The 15,877-nt window shown below is 42.6% G+C and overlaps 2 protein-coding genes and 1 long non-coding RNA gene across 4 annotated transcripts in view; 1 reads left to right on the plus strand and 2 right to left on the minus strand.

Annotated features, from left to right (window-relative positions):
* wdr45b (WD repeat domain 45B) overlaps window positions 1-7,347 on the minus strand; it is an 8,628-nt gene extending 1,281 nt beyond the window's left edge. The window contains exons 1-10 of the mRNA XM_088283902.1: window positions 6,866-7,347; window positions 6,018-6,092; window positions 3,051-3,152; window positions 2,883-2,970; window positions 2,718-2,812; window positions 2,444-2,634; window positions 2,273-2,358; window positions 1,768-1,869; window positions 1,319-1,440; window positions 1-450 (exon numbers count right to left, since the gene is read on the minus strand). The exon at window positions 1-450 is cut by the window's left edge and continues 1,281 nt beyond it. Of these exons, the coding sequence (XP_088140028.1) occupies window positions 344-450; window positions 1,319-1,440; window positions 1,768-1,869; window positions 2,273-2,358; window positions 2,444-2,634; window positions 2,718-2,812; window positions 2,883-2,970; window positions 3,051-3,152; window positions 6,018-6,092; window positions 6,866-6,932 (1,035 nt within the window). The 5' untranslated portion in view covers window positions 6,933-7,347 and the 3' untranslated portion in view covers window positions 1-343. The remainder of the gene's footprint in view (window positions 451-1,318; window positions 1,441-1,767; window positions 1,870-2,272; window positions 2,359-2,443; window positions 2,635-2,717; window positions 2,813-2,882; window positions 2,971-3,050; window positions 3,153-6,017; window positions 6,093-6,865) is intronic.
* LOC148317146 (uncharacterized) lies at window positions 6,251-12,342 on the plus strand. The gene is made up of 3 exons (XR_015840008.1): window positions 6,251-6,660; window positions 11,332-12,000; window positions 12,268-12,342. It is a non-coding gene; the product is annotated as an uncharacterized LOC148317146 (long non-coding RNA).
* LOC148317147 (uncharacterized) lies at window positions 8,564-15,865 on the minus strand. Of its 2 annotated transcripts, XM_088283899.1 has the most exons (8): window positions 15,616-15,865; window positions 14,801-14,892; window positions 14,690-14,726; window positions 14,083-14,184; window positions 13,141-13,236; window positions 12,781-12,891; window positions 11,352-11,475; window positions 8,564-10,934 (listed from the first exon to the last, which is right to left on the minus strand). In XM_088283899.1, exons 4-8 carry the CDS (start codon window positions 14,113-14,115, stop codon window positions 8,914-8,916), a joined length of 2,385 nt encoding a protein of 794 aa, XP_088140025.1. In that variant the 5' UTR covers window positions 14,116-14,184; window positions 14,690-14,726; window positions 14,801-14,892; window positions 15,616-15,865; the 3' UTR covers window positions 8,564-8,913. The 2 variants fall into 2 exon arrangements, with proteins under 2 accessions (XP_088140025.1, XP_088140024.1); XM_088283898.1 differs by having other exon boundaries at window positions 14,690-14,892; window positions 15,616-15,863.
* Between the last annotated feature and the right edge of the window lie 12 nt (window positions 15,866-15,877).

The following is a 15,877-nucleotide window of genomic DNA, read 5'->3' on the forward strand; positions in this document are numbered from 1 at the left end:
ATCTCTCAGAAGTATCTACGCGATTTAAAAAAAAAAAACAGCCATTAACTGGAAAGTCATCGGAAGACATCTTAAAATGGACCAAAGTCCAAAAACACCTCCTTGCTATTTTTGTTTCCCCCCGCCTCACTTGTGTTTGGTTCAAGAGTGGGCGTCCACGTCGCATTGACAATCCAGAGACGACTTGTGTGTCTTTTTCTCTGTCCTCTCAACCGATGCTCTTTCAGCAGAGTCATTCAAGAGAAGTGCAGCAGAGGGACCTCTCGTCCCATCTGGATAATGAAAAAAAAAAGAAAAGAACACTAGGCTGTGTAATAGTGCCTCCTTCCAGGGCATTGAAAGGTCATATTTTGTCATCCGTCATCTCCAGGAACTGGGCGTAGACGTCTCGGGAACACTCCCCTTTCTGGTTGTACAGGAACTTGTAGTAGCTGCCATCAGCACAAATAGCTACGAGACAAGTGGGTGGAGAAAGAAGGTTGGAAAGGTAATGCTGAGAAGCATTCACATTATTATTTACCGCGCACAGAAAAACGTTTATTGGTGGTTAATCAGAATCACTTTAAATAGTGAATTGGGTGCACAGACTTGCATTTAAAATGAATTAGAACGTGACTGGTTAATTTTGAACAAAGCCACAGCCCCAGTGACAAAAGGGGGCGCAATCACAACAAGGGCATTTGAACAAGGGTGTGTAGACTTAAATTAGAATGAATGTTTCTGATTGAACCGATACGAACCAGACTTAGACTGTCACATGCCATTTATTAATGACACGGTGTGTATATTAGGGTGAAAACAGTTTATCACGATAACATTTCAAATTATTCGTATTTTATTGTCTGTATTGTAATTACGGTTGACCCTATCTTCAGAGTATGCCGGCTGGAGCATTATAGCGATAGCATTGGCAGCTAACAAGCTGACCATTCACTCATGCAGGCGTGGGTAAACTACGCCCCGGGGGCCACATGCGGCCGTAAAACGTTTTAAACTGGCCCGCCGAACTAGAAAAAAATTCAATGAATAAACCTTGTGAATGTTTTATTTTCTAAAGATTGTGTTTTTTCAAAGACATATATATTGTTAGAATGCTTTTGTCCACTTTCATTTAAGATTGAATGTATTTTTTTCTCCGATGAGGTGAGGTTACCAAAACAATCCATCCATCTGCTCCTTGTCAAATTTTAGAACCTAATGCGGCCCACCAAGCAAAAAGTTTGCCCACCCCTGCGCTAATGGATGGATGCATAGCCCATACAAGAAAACTTTTAAAAACTTCCGAAAAGGACCTACACGGATTTTCATGTGCACTCACCTATGACAGCGTTGGGCTCAGTTCCGAAGGCACACAAACACGGGGAGCTTGAGGGCAACTGGAACTTGGAAAAGCTCCACATGGAGCTAAAGTATTTGGGAAGAAAGCTGGCTGAGGCCAAACTGTAGAATGAACACAACGCAGTGTTACAAATGTCTGAAACGCATCAGTGGTTGTCATATTTGTATTAAATTTAAGTACAACAAGATTGGTGTGTTTAGTTAACCTTCAAAAAGAAAATATTGCTGGAAACATGGTAAATTACAATATGAATATTCTGATAGAAATGTGCCACAATTATCATGTTTGCCATCTTAGTAATGCTTTCTAATAATATGTGGTTAAAATCATAGTTCCGTCTTGTCGCGGCACAAGCGATGGAGACATGGTGGGTAAGTCAAGACAGACGATTTCCGGGTGATTCAAAAGAACGTTGCAAGGCAACCAACCTTGATTGCCTGTTCCTCTTTGCGTCTTCGGCCGCAAATATGTGCACTGTGCCATGGTCACTCGAGACACAAATGAGGGACGCATCCTGGTTGAAATTGATGCTATTAAAAGGGGAAATGAAACGTAGGAAGGACAGATTAACCACAAACATTTTGCAGCGAAATCCAAAACATGACTGACTTAAGGGGGCGGGGGTGGCAATCGCTTCTAATGGACACATTTCCTAGTTGCATATTACACATCATGCTAAAAGTGAAAACAGTAAAAGCTAATAATTCTCAAAAGATTTCTTTACAAGTGGGTTAGTCTTTGAAACTGGCTCATTTTAGAGAAGCGATCATAACTACAAATCGATGGTTAACTGATGGAAAATGAAGCGACCTTCAATGCTGACCAAAGTGGACATAATCGTAAACAGTTGCATGTCCTATTTTACGTCACATCGAAGCTTCCAAATCTCTACCATGAAGACATGTTTACATGTTTGCCTTGTACCAGTCTCACCAGTAAATGTTGGCCGCCTGAGAGCCTCGTCTTAACTCTTGTATGAGCTGACCCGCCGACGTGTCGAAAATTCTGATAAGTGTCCCCTGTTGATGAACAACACACATTTGGTCACGTTTCCAAAAGAAAAAAAAAAGAAATCACTTCTGGTCATTTGGAATGTTGGCCTACTTTCTCTGATGCCGTTGCTATTCTAGTTCCCTGCAGGTTGAGGGCGATGCAGCACAGCGCCCCCTCGTGGGCAGGGATGTCCAATGGGGGCTTCTCTGTGTTTGCCAGGTCCACAATTTGTACATGACCTGAGTGGGCGCCAGGGAAGGCCAGAAGGGAGTTGTTGCTGTTGGGACACAGCACACACAGACCTGGAAAAAGAAGGTTAATGTAAATTAAGCACCAGTGCTTAAGTTCAGTTTCAAAATGAAACCCTGAAAGAACAGCGACGAACCTTTGGGGTTGAAGCAGGTCTCAAACACGTGCAGCTGATGGGGGTTGTGGGTGAAGGTGAACACTTTAATCATGGAGTCCAGGACCACCACAATTCTGATCATAAAAAGGTCAAACAATTAAGACGATTTCATGAAATCTGTGTTGATTTTTGCGGGCGTGGTACCTGTCACGCCGAAGCTTGACTGCTTTGACTTCTGTGGAGAACTCAATCTCAATGACCGTTTTCTTCTTCAGGTCATCCCAGATCATTACTGGAATAGCATCATTTAAAGATTGAGCAATCAAAATGATGGCTAAGGCACATCTTAAATTCGATGATTGGAAAGCATACCTTTATTGGTTGGGTACTTGGGTTTCTTTCCTCCCCCCACAAGGGCCAGATAGTTGCACCGGAAAAGCATCTCCACGTGGCCGACCCCGCCCTCCAAGAACTCTAAAAAGTGTAAAGAAATACTTTGAAATCAAACTCAAGCGCTCTATGGTGGCTTTTAACACCAGTGTGGGAAGACCGCATCCCGTTCAACAAAAATGACAGTGAGAGATAAAAATCAGTTTTCGTCTCTGATCAGTACTGCCGATTCATTTGACTTTGGCTCAGAAAACAAGAGAAGAAGAATTGTATGCCGCCCACACACACACGCACACAGGCCTCTGTTCTCGGCTTGAAAAATTTCCTTGCCCACAGCAAAACTGATGTTGACAAGTAACTCTGGAAAGGGTCAAGCGGCTGAATAATATATTTGAGGTGACAATTGCGCTTTTTCATCCCCAGTGATTATGCGCCAAACCACTGTAAATGCATCCTGCAGATTTTCCTGGTTTGAATCAGTCTGTGAGTCCTTATTTTACTTTACATGGACCACAATAAACCAATACTAAGTTTAACAACAAATACATTATGTGATTAAGATTATTAAATGAGGAGAAATAATTGTATTTTTACAAAGAAAGGACAATATTATAGCACACATTTATATAAATAAATAGATGGAAAAAATATGAGAGTTGGAGATCACGGCTTGACGAAGCCAACAGTACCGCATCATCTGCAAAAAGCAGAGCTGAAATACTGAGGTCACCAAACCGGATCCCCTCATCGCCCTGACTGCGCCTAGAAATTCTGTCCATAAAAGTTATGAACAGAATCGGTGACAAAGGGCAGCCTTGGCGGAGTCCAACCCTCACTGGAAACGAATCCGACTTACTGCCGGCAATGCGGACCAAACTCTGACATCGGTGGTACAGGGACCCAACTGCCCGGATCAAGGGGCTCGGCACACCGTACTCCCGAAGCACGCTCCACAGAACTCCCCGAGGAACACGGTCGAACGCCTTCTCCAAGTCCACAAAACACATGTAGACTGGTTGGGCGAACTCCTATGCACCTTCAAGGACCCTGTAGAGTGTAGAGCTGGTCCACTGTTCCACAGCCAGGACGAAAACCGCACTGCTTCTCCTGGATCTGAGATTCAACCTCCCGACGGACCCTCCTCTCCAATACCCCTGAGTAGACCTTACCAGGGAGGCTGAGGAGTGTGATTACTCTATAATTGGAACACACCCTCCGGCCCCCCTTCTTAAAAAGGGGGACCACCACCCCGGTCTGCCAATCCAGAGGCACTGTCCCTGATGTCCACGCAATGTTGTAGAGGCGCGTCAACCATGACAGCCCCACAACATCCAGAGCCCTAAGGAACTCCGGGCGGATCTCACCGAGGAGCTTGTTAACTCATTTACTCCCATTGACGGATAAAGACGTCAAAGATCCTTTTATTTTATTTTTTTTACACGGCTGGTAGCGAATGAGTTAACCACCTTGGTTACTTCAGCCCCCGAGATAGGTGAGTCCACCACGGAGTCTTCAGGCTCTGCTTCCTCAAAGGAAGGCGTGTCGGTAGAATTGAGGAGGTCTTCGAAGTATTCTCCCCACCGACTCACAACGTCTCGAGTCGAGGTTAGCAGCACCCCATCTCCACTATAAATAGTGTTGGTGGTGCACTGCTTCCCTCTCCTGAGACGACGGATGGTGGACCAGAATTTCTTCGAAGCCGTCTGGAAGTCGTTTTCCATGTCCTCACCGAACTCCTCCCACGCCCGAGTTTTTGCTTCGGCAACCACCGAAGCCGTATTCCGCTTGGCCAGTCAGTACCTGTCAGCTGCCTCCGGAGTCTCACAGGCCAGAAAGGCCCGATAGGACTCCTTCTTCAGCCTGACAGCATCCCTTACCGCCGATGTCCACCAGCGGGTTCGGGGGTTGCCGCCACGACAGGCAACGACCACCTTACGTCCACAGCTTCGATCGGCTGCCTCAACAATGGAAGCACGAAACATGGTCCACTCAGACTCAATGTCCCCCGCCTCCCCCGGTACGTGGGAAAAGTTCTGCCGGAGGTGGGAGTTGAAACTCTTTCTGACAGGGGATTCTGCCAAGCGTTCCCAGCGGACCCTCACAATACGTTTGGGTCTGCCGGGTCGGACCGGCATCTTCCCTCAACATCAGAGCCAACTCACCACCAGGTGGTGATCAGTTGACAGCTCCGCCCCTCACTTCACCCGAGTGTCCAAAACATGCGGCCGCAAATCCGATGACACGACCACAAAGTCGATCATCGAACTGCGGCCAAGGGTGTCCTGGTGCCAAGTGCACATATGAACACCCTTTTGTTTGAACATGGTGTTCGTTATCGACAATCCATGACGAGCACAGAAGTCTAGTAACAGAACACCGCTCGGGTTCAGATTGGGGTGGCCATTCCTCCCAATCACGCCCTTCCAGGTCTCACTGTCATTACCCACGTGAGCATTGAAGTCCCCCAGCAGAACGAGGGAGTCTCCAGGGGGAACGCACTCCAGCACACCCTCCAAAGACTCCAAAAAGTGTGGGCACTCTGAACCGCTGTTTGGTGCATAAGCACAAACAACAGTCAGCACCCGTGCCCCCACCTTAAGGCAGAGGGAGGCTAACCTCTCGTCCACTGGGGTGAACCCCAGTGTACAGGCGCCAAGCCGGGGGGCAATAAGTATGCCCACACCTGCTCGGCGTCTCTTACCTTGGGCAACTCAAATTGTAATTCTACCAGAAAAAAATATCACTATTAGCAGAAAATGACTCATTTTCATCAGACTTTTTCCCATGATAATACTGGAAACATATTTAATGAGAAAAACAGTACAAGCATGCATTAGCCTTAATTTTAGTATGGTTCACAGATTTTGGCAAACACACTACACTGCAAGCACACTGCAGATCATCCTCTGCTCAACAAATTTGAACAGTGAAATGTTTTTTTTTATTTACCTTGCTTCTCCTTTTCTTTAAGAGGATCTGTGTTGTAAACCCGAAATCCATTCTCCATTCCACAGGCAAAGCACCCTGCAGAGGCACATATTAATCAGAAAGGATAACATTTAATGCAATAACAATTACTCTGAGAAGTCTACCAATAACAACCGGCACTGATATCACTGTCACATTTGAACACGTATTGAAGAAAAAAATCCTTAGATCTATTTAGTACACTAAAAGATTACCGTAATAACAGTAGACAAGGCAAAAAAGACACGTAATAGAGATCAAGGCAACGGTGTGGGTGACACTCATTTAGTTCGGAATGTTTTGCCTCGCCGTTTATAGTATTGATTTGTAATAAATAAATATAATGAAGGATGAACTGTTAATAACATAAGAGTGCATTACGATTGGGCGATGCATGTTAATGGGATGCCCGTTAGAAGTGATCGTTTTATGGCACTCCAAATATGATCACGGTTGACTAACATTAATTCGTGTTTTACGGTGGGGTCTTTTTAACAGCCCATTTAAGTACTTCAACATACATTACATCAAATATTTGCTGATGCACGATCGTCGAATCAAACCACAATATCAACGTAAGCGGTAGCTATAGCGGATGCTAGCAGTGGCTAACAACAACAAAACGGTAGGTGTTTTATGTTAAAAGTTCCGCAAGTGACTGGGACAACCGTCGTGGTAATCGATATTTGTAAGTTAATGATACGAGTTAGGTCAGTTTCATCAAATGTCGATTATTCTTAGAGGAGGCAGCGCGTTAGCAGTGTTAGCTTAGCATCCGTAGCGCTACCATTTTAAGGAGAGGGGAAAAACATGACAGCGTCACTTCTCACCGTGGTCCTGGTTAAATCCAGCATAAAGGAGTCCGTTCCCTTGTGGATTAGACAGCAGTGAATTCATTGTTTCACGCGAGGCAAGTGAATTCCAGATTGTGTAAATCGATAATCAAACAACTACTGCTGCTCGGCTAGCTAACTGGCTAGCGTCATCGTTCCTCCAGAGTTGGCTGCATGGAGAAGGAAGGATGCAACAGACGCTGGTTCCTGTTTAACCGAGACTTGTCAGAGTACATTTGCGTCGGCTTTTTGTTCTATTCAAATTTTAAATGAGTTTTGTTGCAAAAACGAATTCAATATTGCGTGGAACTGTTTGGGATCCAGACAATGAACAAAGTCAAACTCAACAACTGAGGGTCTGAGTAAAAACACCTGGGAAGAGGAGCAAGTTTTTGGTACGTTTACTAGTTACTATTACATAATGGCGTCACATTTGTATTGAAAGTTGGGCCCCAGTGATCCAATCGATACGGCACTGGCCTCCTAAACCAAGGATTGAGGGTTCGAGTCCCATCTGGGGTGTGCATTGATTTTAGGGCCATGGTTAATTAACACAGTGCGTACATAAAATGCTTGAACTCTTCTTCATAGATGATAATGTCTTTATGCATTACATAATACAAGAAAACAGCTGTAATTAATATACCTGTAATCTACTAAGAACTTCACACAATTTGTAGACTGAGAGAATAAAACTCTAGACCTGTGTCTTTAAGACACGAAAGAGGCACTGCCGAAATGTCATGTAGTCACCGACTGCTTTTATAAATAATAATTGTAAAATATTTACAAAGTAACATTTTCACACTTTTTTATGGCTGACGTTATTTATAAGCAACAGCACTTTGTTTCAGGTGCAGTTGTTTTTGAGTGGTGTTTAAAGTTCAGTTCAGTATATGGCTCTGATTTTGTCCTGCAGCCAGATGATGCATCAAACGATAGTTGTCCGAAAAACTTCGCAAGATGGTGTAAACCAGAGGGCCAACCGTGTTTGAGTGTCCAGGAAAATATATAACTATAAAAAAAATTATCAAGAGGGAAGTTGCCAAAACAGTGCCTTGGGGTACGCCACTGTCCTAAAAGGGAGACCACGAGTGAGGTCCAAGATCCAGGACATAGTGTTGTCCACAAAAGGTTCAAGCAGGTTTTCTCACACATTCCTTCAGATTTTAGCATTAACAACACCATACCAATGAACAATTCCATTAGCTTGTAGATATCAGTAATAAATTTGCAAATTATGTTGACTTAAAAAACACCTCAAGCCAGATTTCACCACCCCTCACATTTTGAGCATGCTTGTCTTACATTTATCGTCCGCAGTTGGTCAAATGTTGCCTGATGGCAAATCAATATGTAAAATATATTGGAAATGTTTGCAGCTCAGTTTGTTCACGATGGTACTGTAATAAAAAAAAATAAAGATTCTAATCATATGCATCACACTATTTTTGTTTGTGAAATTATATTTTTCCAACAGTACTTATTTACTTGTCTGTCAATATAGCTCTGTGAGCTATATAGTTCTTTCAGTGCTGCAACAGGATTAAAGATCAACGCACACGTTATTAAAATGCGGAATTCTCATTTTTATTAACAGCTAGTTGAAAATTTTTATGGCTAAATATTTGCTTTATTGTACAGACTTGGATCGACTTGGAGAAAGACACGAGCATAGTGTGTAGTACTAAAAAATACTGTAGGCGTCAAATGTCCATTTATTTCCAACAGAAATAAAGTTCAAATTTGCTGAAGAAAAATCAATTTATTCCCAAAGAAGTTAATGTTTTATCATTTGCACATACTAACCTTATGCAGAACTACAGCAAACATTTCTGTAAAAAATACAGTTACATTATTTAAGCAATTTACACTTTCATAAGTTCTTTACAGTCTGCGACGTATTGTTAGCTTCGTTCCAACCCCCCCACCTCACCCTTGTCTCTGTGCCTCAAGTATTCTTCACACATTTTAAGCCACAAAAAAGTCTCTCCTAACAATGTCTTATTTTTAATAAGGTCGAAAGCAAACCATTTTTGCGTTAACTATGCATGTACAAGCCTGCGATGTCTTTTGAGGCCGTGTAAACTGGAAAACGCTTTGTTACAGATGCCACAAACATACGGCCTCTCCCCGGTATGGGTTCGCATGTGTAGCGTGAGAAAACAGGACTGGACGAAACCCTTGTCGCAGATGCTACACTTAAACGGCCTCTCCCCCGTATGGTACCTGCGATGGATTTTAAGTTCTGCAGAGGAACGAAAAGACTTGTCGCAGTCATCACATTTGAAAGGCCTTTCACCTGTATGGATCAAAGTATGCCTCACAAGTGCATCTTTTCCGAAGAAACCCTTTCCGCAGTGCTCACACGGGAAGCGCATGCCTTTGTGATGGAAGTTATCGTGTTTCAGGAGGCACCTCCTTGAGGTGAAGCTCTTCTCGCATTGACCGCAGGCAAATGTCGGCAAAGCTTTATCGCTGAGGAGTTCGCCGGACTGATGCACGCGCTCGACGTGCCTCGTCAGAGTGACGCCGTGTCGGAATTTCTTGCCACACTCCCAGCAAAGGAACGGATACGCCTTGGTGTGTTTTTTCTGGTGCTCCACCAGGTCGGAGTACGATCGGAATCTTTTTGAGCAGTGCGGGCACTGAAACGGCTGGTAGCCGGTGTGTTTCCACTCGTGTCGGATGAAACGCTTCAAGCTGGCAAACGTCGTCTGGCAGTGGTTGCACGTGAAAGGCTCGGTGGGATTATGGACGTCTATGTAGTGCTTATGCAGTGCCTTGAACACGGGAAAGTTATCCTCACACTGGTTGCACTGGAACGGTGTGTGCGATTCTTTATGCATGGCCAACGCCTCCGAGTCTCGCACCAGCTTCATGCAAACCTCGCAGTACAGCGGGTTGTGCGTTTGTTTGTGCGAATCCAAGGTGGACTTATACTTGAAGGCCTTGTCGCATTCATTGCAGCGGAAACAATGCCGAACATCTTCAGGTTGATCGGGATCCACCTGTTGCTCGTTGTAGCAGATGTTTCGTAAGTGGAACCTGAACGTCTGCTTGCACTTGAACTCTACGCTACAGTGGGGACAATAAAATGGACCATCCAGGATGTTTTTAGTGTCCTCCGGGCTTTTCTGTCCCAATTCTTTGGAGGAGCGCTTTTCTTCAGTGGGTAAATAATCGGGGTCGTCTGCAGTGTTGTCTGTAGGCATCGCTTCATGACCTGGATCACATATAAGGATAGACGACTTGTTATCCTCTTCTCCCGCTGTCTCGGCGTTCTCTTTCTGGGCTTCTGTCTCAGTCGTCGCACTTTGGCATTTATGTTGCTGTAGGAAGCGGAAGTTTTTGAAATTTCTTTGACACACGGCACAGGAGTAAGTCAACTCTTCTGTGTGTTGACTCATGTGACGCTCCAAGAATCGGGCATGGCTCACCACCTTGCCGCACACGTTGCACGTTCTATCGTCCACGTCATTGCCTTTGGCTGACACAAGAGAGCTGGAAAAGCTTTTTGGACTACTGTTACTATTGCCGGTGGCTGGTGTCCTTCCAGATTTCCTCCACTGTGAAAGGAGACGTTTCATCTTGAGTCCGCGATTCTTTCGCACAGGTCTTTTCAGCAAATCAAAGTCTGGATCCCTTGCGGCTGCTGGCATTTGAAAATCTTCATCATCCAGACGCTTCTTTTTTCTCCCGCGTCTGTTAGGCGTCTTTACCAAGTTGTCAAGCACCGTCACCTTGCCATCCTCCCCTATGATTAAAGTTTCGGATAGGTTGTCGTGATGGTCCCCCATTTCACAATCATCTGCACCTGTATTTTCTGGAGCGACCGCTGTGCCAATGTCTGGCTTCTCTTCCTGATCAATTCCGAACCACGGTTTTTGTGTGTTTTCCTCTGAAAATGGGATTTTGTTGCCAGCATCAACCTCCATCTCGGTGCAGTCTGTATAAACCACACTACTCTCGGGTTCCGCTCCTGCTTGCGCATTGAGGAGTACATCTCTTTCCGCAGGAGGAAGACAGAGCGCGGACAAGATGCCACTATCAACCTCACAGGATTCTAGAAATAATGAGAATACAATTAACATTCATCGCAATCATCCACATTGGTGCATAAATGGTAACAATAATTAAATATTTGAAGGATCATTCGCCAAACGCCTGCCATTGAGTTGAAATTCATACATTCTCTTTTTGGTAAAAATGGGTAAAGTTATGCTTAATGTTATTTATTTAAAAAAAAAATCTTGGGTTGTCAACTTCTCACTTTGGGACTCATCTTCCCATGACCAGTAACTCACAACACACTTTAATAAAAGTAAAGCTCAGACCCAATAATAACAACCAAACAAGATTTTGGAGGATACAACGTCTTAGGTTTTTTTATAATACCGACAGAAAAAATATTGCATCGCAGACTAAAACAGAAATAATTCTGTCATGTTATTGTTTTGCAGAGGATAAAGAATATGCTCACCAACATCCTCTAACTGGCTGAGGTCTTTGTGAGTGTCCAAGACGACTTTGAGCCCCTGAGACGCAGTAAAGGACTCCATGCACTCGCTCAGAACTGATGACGAATCACTGAGCAAAGATGCGATCTGTCAAAGACAAGCAAAATGTTAACTTGTGTGTTTGCAATATAGAACCCAATGATGGGTAGCAGCGACATATTTGGGATCACGGAATACAAGGAGGATTTTACAAACTTGGGCGGGCCAGGACCCTAAACAAGTTGCATGTAAATTCGTATTGGTTTGACAGAATAAAATTCTGTTGCTGCAACTTCCGTTTTAATTTTACTCCATTAATTATCAAACAGGCAAACAAGATTTTATTTGTGCTTGTATTAGAACCGCATTTTCACAACCATATGGTGCACTTCGAATTCTTGTATGTTCTCGTGTAACTTACGAGCTCTCCGCTTCACTAAGTGGGAGTACACCCTGTCGACACGCTGCTTCCATAGAGGAAAGCTGCACGTGACTGAAGACAGCATGCGTATGTTAAAGGGCGCAGGGTGCAGGTGAAAGAGGACTCTCAAGGCACACCCCCAATAGGCACCGGTGTAAGGGTTTCATCAACAACGCTCGTGTTTGGTGTTTGGAGCGCAAACTTCATATCAGGTAAGATTTATATGTTTATATTGTACTATCATGAAATGTACTATCAGCTGCCACCTGGAAAATAATATGGGCTAGACTTAGTTGTGGCTGAAATTACTTTAAGTTAGTCATTTTTTTTATATATATTTTTATATATATTATAATGATAACCACTTGCTAACTCAACTTTTAACTCTATGTTTCAATCATGTCTGGTTGATCTTTGGCTTCTAATGATTTATAACCCTTCACCTTATCCTTGGTGTAAACAATCGTTTTTTCCATTAGGAAGGTGTGAAGGTCCGCATTGCGTGCTGGGCAAGTCCGGTCGATCCGGTGAGGGATGGTGGAGGAATCAGAGTTAACCACTTCAATACCTCAATAAAGTACAATGAAACTCAGTTTTGCTCCGACTGCCTTTTTAAAAACATGCATGCTAGTGTATGTTCTAGCAGGCATGCATGCAACCGTATGTTTTAAGACAACATTATTTTTACCATCCCTGCGCCCAATGACACCATGTGCTGTATTTATGCGTTAATTACAGAAATAGCACCAGTAACTGAGACTGTGCCTTTCAAAACGGTGCACCTTGTGGTCATGAAAAGACGATAAATTGATGTTCTCTAGGTTCTTTGTTATTAGCCTAAAAAAACTAAATGTCAGCTGTAATGGTAGCACATTACATATTTTTAAAACAGGGGCCCTAGGAGGAACTACATTTCTAATTTTGGTCTTAAGCTAAAAGTTTTGGGGACAACCTGTCATAGAATAATTAGCACTAGACGGGATGTGACCTACCTGCTGGAGAGATTGACTTGGAATAAGCTTTTCGAGCCTGGACAGAAACAGCCACATCAATGTCTGGATTGCTTTGTCGTATGTGGGACCAAAGTCTTCAGGAAAAACATCCTGCACACAAATAAAAAAAATCTCATTTGCTTTTGAGGTCGTCAAGCAAAGGAAACAGTCTCATTTAACAGTAAAACAAGTGAGAGACAGGAGTCATTGGAAATTTCTTGCCGCTGCTCATTATGAACAAAATTATGATTTTTAAATGGCAGCCACAATAACGGTCAAGGTATATGAAATTATCAGGGTGTACCGTAATTGCCACTCGGAAATGCATTTTGGTGCCAATAAGATGAAAAGCAAACTTACTTGAAAAAAGTTCTCTCTCTCTACAGAATTTCTCAGCAAATTCCGCACGAGGCTCATAAAATGAGAGTCAGTAATATCTGGTGTTGCATTATCAGTCTGCAAAACAAAAGAGGTCAAAATACAAGAAAGGTCAGAAAAAAATGGGATTAAAAAAAAAAAAAAAAAACTCAAATAAAACCGGTGGTATTAATGACATTAAAACTCATAATTAAAAGGCACAATTCTATGTTTTTGCTCTGATGTGGCCACGTTTGGATGCCAGTCAAATTTTAGTCGTAACAAACGCACGAAATGAAACAAATTGGTTGTGAATCTTAATTTGCACTTTGTTGCTGTTGATGCGGGTTGTTCGGATGTTTAGTAAAAGTAAATCTTTTGTTTTATTTTATTCCATTTCAGTCAAGTTCAACTGGGTGACAGTTTGAAGCAAACACACTTAAACTCTTATTTTGCAAACAATGTGAGCGATAGAACGAAAACAGGAAACAAGGAATACTTTGAAAAGAGTGTTTTAATAAGTTTAATTATGACGGGTTGATAAAACTATTTTTTTAATTTTCACGCATTGTGGAATGCATTGGCTGCGACAAATGAGGCATAAAACATTCTTAAAAAATGGATACAAGTCAGTATTAGGCAGTTCTAAATCCAATTTCTGAGAATGTCATAAGAAATAAAACAGCGTTCTGGGTGCATTTTTATTTTTGGAGGACAGACAACGGATGTCGGGGCATACGTATTGGCAGAACACAATTTAAATCAATGGAAATGTTATCTTTACACCACAATCTGGATCCGTACCAGGCAGCACTAATTTATATTTAGCCACAGTACAGTAGCAAAATGCTAGGGAAATCTGACACCACGGACAGAAAATATGTATAGACATTTTGGACGATTGTTAACAAGGGGAGTTTCAAAATGGTTCACTCCACCACTCACCTCTACTTTCCAAAGTGATTGAAGGTTTTGCATACGGTCGAGGTGTGGCTGAATGGTCTGGATGTTGGCAGTCTCCTCAGAGCGGCACAGCTCCAAGATGAGCTACAGTCATGAATTGAAAATAATATAACATTGAATATTGTGATAGTCCATGTTTATTAACATGGTAAGTGTACTTACATAGCCACAACATAGTGACCACTAGCCTAATATAACTCTAGCCATTGTGTATAACATATCTAACTCTCTCACACACACACACACGACCACTCTTACCTTGCAGAACAGCAACGTGATATGTTTTTATATATCCTATTCAGTATTATTTTCCATTGCACTAACTATTCTCTTATTTATCTAATTTATATATATTTATCTGAATTATTGTTGTATTGCACTGGAGAAGAGAGCTCTCTAATCTCGTTGCACACTTGAGTACAATGACAATAAAGGGATTTCTGATATCGGATTTACAAAGACGACTGTCACTGTCAAAGGTAGGGTTGCACTATGCCACATATTTTTAGTACCAGAACTTCCGTAAAACGTTTTGAGAACCATCACAGATGTAGGAATTACATGCATACAGTTCATAACGTTTTCTTACCCGCGCTCTAAGACCCAAAATGAGCTCTGCACGTTGTCTGGTTGAAAGGAGTTGAGGAACAATTTCAGTAACCATAAACACAAACTCCTCAAGCAGTCCATAATCCGATACAATCTTATTGTCTATCGTCTGCCAGATGGCCGCAGAGACCAGCCGAATTGGCGGAACCAGGAGACGCAGAGTGGGGAGGGGGAGAGACGGACCTGAACATGGAGAAAAATGTACTATTAATCAATGGACATCATTTACAAACGATACTGACATATTTGAGAGGAATTAGTAACATGGTATCAGCGCAAAAACGTATAGAACTGAACATTTACCCCAGTTGTGTAAGAACCGACTCACAAGTAATAAGTACATTTTATAGAGGTGACATAAAAACATGTATCGTTTGAAAACAGAAAACCTACCGCCAGAGAGGAGAAACAAATGTGTATAATGAATGGTTGCCTAGATTTATAAAATGCACTCTTTAATCTTACTAGGACCAACCTAAACATAGAGGGCGTTATTTACGACTCAGAACTCAATAGCGATTTATTTAGCCCAAGAAGACTAAATTAAAGATAAAATAAAGATTAAAATATTCTCCCAAATTAGTTGTTTAATTGTAAACAGCAGTGATAAATAAAATAATTTGATCGACGTGATTACTGGAAGCAGGCTAAATCGAGGGCTAATATGTAGCTTGTGACTGCTAGGGCAGCGGAAGAACGAATGTACATTTACAATAATTAGCACATACTTTGAAGCAAACCCTGCCTTAGGTCGTCTAAAAGCAACTTGAGTAACGTAAATGAAACCGTTTCCGCGCTGCAATATAATTTCTTTTAGCAACAAACTCGTATCTGACATGATTTAGCAATGCTATTCCCGCGCGCCCACGGCGTTGCGGCCTACTAATCCGCCCAGTTTTTACTCACCGGGTCGCTCGGAGGAACCTTCATCCATCCTAATATCTTCACATTACACCACAGTGGAGCGAATGTGCATGTGTGGGTCAACAATCTCTCTCTAAGATGTTATTTTTTAAAGGAAAAAGCAGACATATAAAAACACCATAGGAAATGGAGCTTTGTGCGTCAACGGCTGCCTTTGCGTTCCGTCAGGAATAACATTCCGACGGACTACACTTGGAATTATTCTTTCCGCGTTCCATCCGGGTTGTCAAATATGTTTTGACGA

The sequence above is a fragment of the Idiotropiscis lumnitzeri genome, chromosome 20, assembly GCF_059441095.1.
Source record: "Idiotropiscis lumnitzeri isolate Australia: NSW breed Sydney's pygmy pipehorse chromosome 20, RoL_Ilum_1.0, whole genome shotgun sequence".
NCBI lineage: Eukaryota > Metazoa > Chordata > Actinopteri > Syngnathiformes > Syngnathidae > Idiotropiscis > Idiotropiscis lumnitzeri.

Coding starts and splice junctions, on each gene's coding strand:
- LOC148317147 (XM_088283898.1), bottom strand. CDS start 15,643: ATGGATGAAGGTTCCTCCGAGCGACCCG. Junction 12,892..13,140: donor AGAGAGAGAACTTTTTTCAA/GTAAGTTTGCTT, acceptor ATTTGTGTGCAG/GATGTTTTTCCTGAAGACTT. Junction 10,935..11,351: donor CAGCCAGTTAGAGGATGTTG/GTGAGCATATTC, acceptor CATTATTTCTAG/AATCCTGTGAGGTTGATAGT.